The sequence below is a fragment of the Galeopterus variegatus genome, unplaced genomic scaffold (genome assembly GCF_000696425.1).
Source record: "Galeopterus variegatus unplaced genomic scaffold, G_variegatus-3.0.2 Scaffold18580, whole genome shotgun sequence".
Classification (NCBI taxonomy): Eukaryota; Metazoa; Chordata; class Mammalia; order Dermoptera; family Cynocephalidae; genus Galeopterus; species Galeopterus variegatus.
In genome coordinates, this window is record NW_007744691.1 from 1 (window position 1) to 2,974 (window position 2,974).

At 40.7% G+C, this 2,974-nt stretch overlaps 1 protein-coding gene across 1 annotated transcript; it reads left to right on the forward strand.

The window, feature by feature from the left end:
- The first annotated feature begins 1,647 nt into the window (after positions 1-1,647).
- LOC103582939 (olfactory receptor 2A2-like) lies at positions 1,648-2,731 on the forward strand. Its single transcript, XM_008564396.1, has 2 exons — positions 1,648-2,138; positions 2,263-2,731. Exons 1-2 carry the CDS (start codon positions 1,648-1,650, stop codon positions 2,729-2,731), a joined length of 960 nt encoding a protein of 319 aa, XP_008562618.1.
- Positions 2,732-2,974: the final 243 nt, after the last annotated feature.

Genomic DNA, 2,974 nt, shown 5'->3' on the forward strand with positions numbered 1-2,974 from the left:
TCCAAACTGATGGAAGGATGGATGGATAGACAGAAAGATACACAGAAATATAGATAGACAGAAAGATTGATAGGATGCACTTTTTATACTAAATTGCCAGCCAATAAATGCAAAATCAGTGGAACTAGAACAACACATTTTTAATGATCGTTACTAATATTAGGTCAGGCAAGATAATCAATGGATGCGAAAACCAGTGACTGAAATGAACTACTGACTAGTTCTTAAATGAAAAACAAGATATTTATATAATAATTTTAATGGATGCCTCAGAAATTAATTAGGGAAAAATAATAATTACATAATGGACCACATCAAAACAAGACCAGGAAAGCCATGGAAATGGAGATGCCCGAGAACTTGGGGACCCAACCCCCACACCAGCATGCAGGGACATCGAACATGGAGTCAAGATACATGATTGGCCAGCTTTGAAATTTAATGTCTTCCCTGCTGGTTTTCAGACTTGTTTGGAAACTGTTACACCTTTCTTTTGGCCTATTTTTCCCTTTTTCAATGGGAACATGTACCCTATGTTTGTCCCACCATTGTATCTTGGCAGAAGATAACTTGTTTTGATTTCATAGATGAGATGTTGGACTTTGGACCTTTTGAGTTGAAACAAGTTAAAACTTTGGGGATGGAATGAATGTACTTATCTATGAGAAGGACATGAACTTTGGGGGCCAGGGGTGGAAAGCTATGGATTGAATGAATTGTGTCTCACAAAGTCCATGTATTAGAAGCTTAGTCTCCACTCTACCTTTTAAGGGTGAGAAATTTTATTATGGTAATTGAAAGGTGGGGTCTTGAAAAGGTGATTAGATTGTAGAACTACACCATAGTGAATGGATTAACAGTGGTAGTTGGGGGTATGGGTTTGAGGGCTTTAAAAGAAGAGCACATGAGAGGTTAACCGCTCTCTGCTCCACAATTTCTGCCATGTGAGAGCCCTGGGTCACTGTCACCACCACCAAGACCCTTACCAGATGGACTTTGTATTTTCGAGCCTCTGAAATTGTAAGCAATACGTTTTGCTTTCTTGCAAATAACCCAGTTCCAAGTACTTTGTTATAAGCAACTAAAATGGACTAATATATGGGGAAAATATTTCAAGTGCAAGAACAGCAAAGATAAGTGACAAATATAATGTGCTATCTTGGATTAGGTCCTGGATGGGTAGGACTAGAAGGAGAATACTGTGGATGGGAGAAAAGAAATGTCAATACTATCCTTTTTGATTTTAATAATTATACTGTTTTGGTTAGTAAATGATTTTTCTTTGGTGAAAAAATGAGGAATTTAGTGGTACATGAGCATCATGTCTATAGTTTAGTGGCAAAATGTTCTTGTACATAGAAGAGAATAAGACAAACAGGAAAGAACTGCTAGCATTTGCTGAATCTGCATCAAGGTATCTGGGAGTTTTTTGCATAATTCTTGACACATGCCTGTAAGTTTACATTTATTTCATAGTAAAGTGTTAAAAAGAGACCAGTAATACATCTTGGGAAGTTGGAGATGTTGTCATATAGGAACAAGCTTACAACTTTTCGCTGAGCTCATTTTGAGATAACTAATTTTCATTGATTCCCCAATTTTGACCTTTCTATCACACTTCAGTCCTTGACAGACTATCATTAAGGAATGGGAGGCAACCAATCATGGGTCACAGAATTCATCCTGGTGGGATTCCAGCTCAGTGCAGACATGGAGGTGCTCCTCTTCTGGATCTTCTCCCTGTTATATGTCTTCAGCCTGTTGGCAAATGGCATGATCTTGGGACTCATCTTTCTGGACATGAGACTGCACACCCCCATGTATTTCTTTCTAACACATCTGGCTGTCATTGACATGTCCTATGCTTCTACCAATGTCCCCAAGATGCTGGCAAACCTAGTAAACCAGAAAAGAACCATCTCCTTTGTTCCATGCATAATGCAGACATTCTTGTATTTGGGTTTTGCTGCTACTGAATGCCTGATTTTGGTTGTGATGTCCTATGACAGGTTTGTGGCCATCTGCCACCCTCTCCAGTACACTGTTGTCATGAGCTGGAGAGTGTGCACAGTCCTGGTTGTCATTTCCTGGACATGTGGATTCATCCTGGCCCTGGTACATGCAATTCTTCTCATAAGGTTGCCTTTCTGTGGCTCTCCAGTACACTGTTGTCATGAGCTGGAGAGTGTGCACAGTCCTGGTTGTCATTTCCTGGGCATGTGGATTTATCCTGGCCCTGGTACATGCAATTCTTCTCATAAGGTTGCCTTTCTGTGAGCCCTGGGAGGTGAACCACCTTTTCTGTGAAATTCTGTCTGTCCTCAAGCTGGCCTGTGCTGACACTTGGATCAGCAAAGTGGTCCTGTTTGCTGCCTCTTTGTTTGTCTTAGTTGGGCCCCTTTGCTTAATGCTCGTGTCCTACATGCACATCATCTGGGCCGTCCTGAAGATCCAGTCAAAGCAGGGCCGCATAAAGGCCTTCTCCACCTGTTCTTCCCACCTCTGTGTTGTTGGGCTCTTCTTTGGCATAGCCATGGTGGTTTATATGGTCCCAGACTCTAAGGAACGAGAGGAGCTAGAGAAAATGTTGTCCCTTTTTCACAGTCTTTTTAATCCAATGCTGAATCCTCTCATCTACAGCCTGAAGAATGCTCAGGTGAAGGACGCCTTCCACAGAGCATTGGAGAAGATGAGGTCCATGTGGGGTATAGATGGAATTTTGATTGGGTAGAACTTTCTGTTAAAAATATGTGGTTTGCTGAAGCAAAAACTCAGTAAATTTCACAATTACAAGTGTTCTGCAAATTGGACAATTTGCAGTGACAAAATAATGTTATTATAATTTGCAATACCCAACCCCACTGACAATGCTCTATGGAGTATGGACTAGGTTTCTGTATTAAATTCCAATGTTGAGGGTCACTTCTGTTTGCGATGGAAAAGCTTCTTTACCCTGATATTTTTATGATTTTTT

Bases quoted from the DNA above. Each gene is read 5' to 3' on its own strand.
- LOC103582939 (XM_008564396.1), top strand. From the start codon at position 1,648: ATGGGAGGCAACCAATCATGGGTCACAGAATTCATCCTGGTGGGATTC. The intron at 2,139-2,262 runs GTTGCCTTTCTG...TCTTCTCATAAG, and splicing joins CATGCAATTCTTCTCATAAG to GTTGCCTTTCTGTGAGCCCT.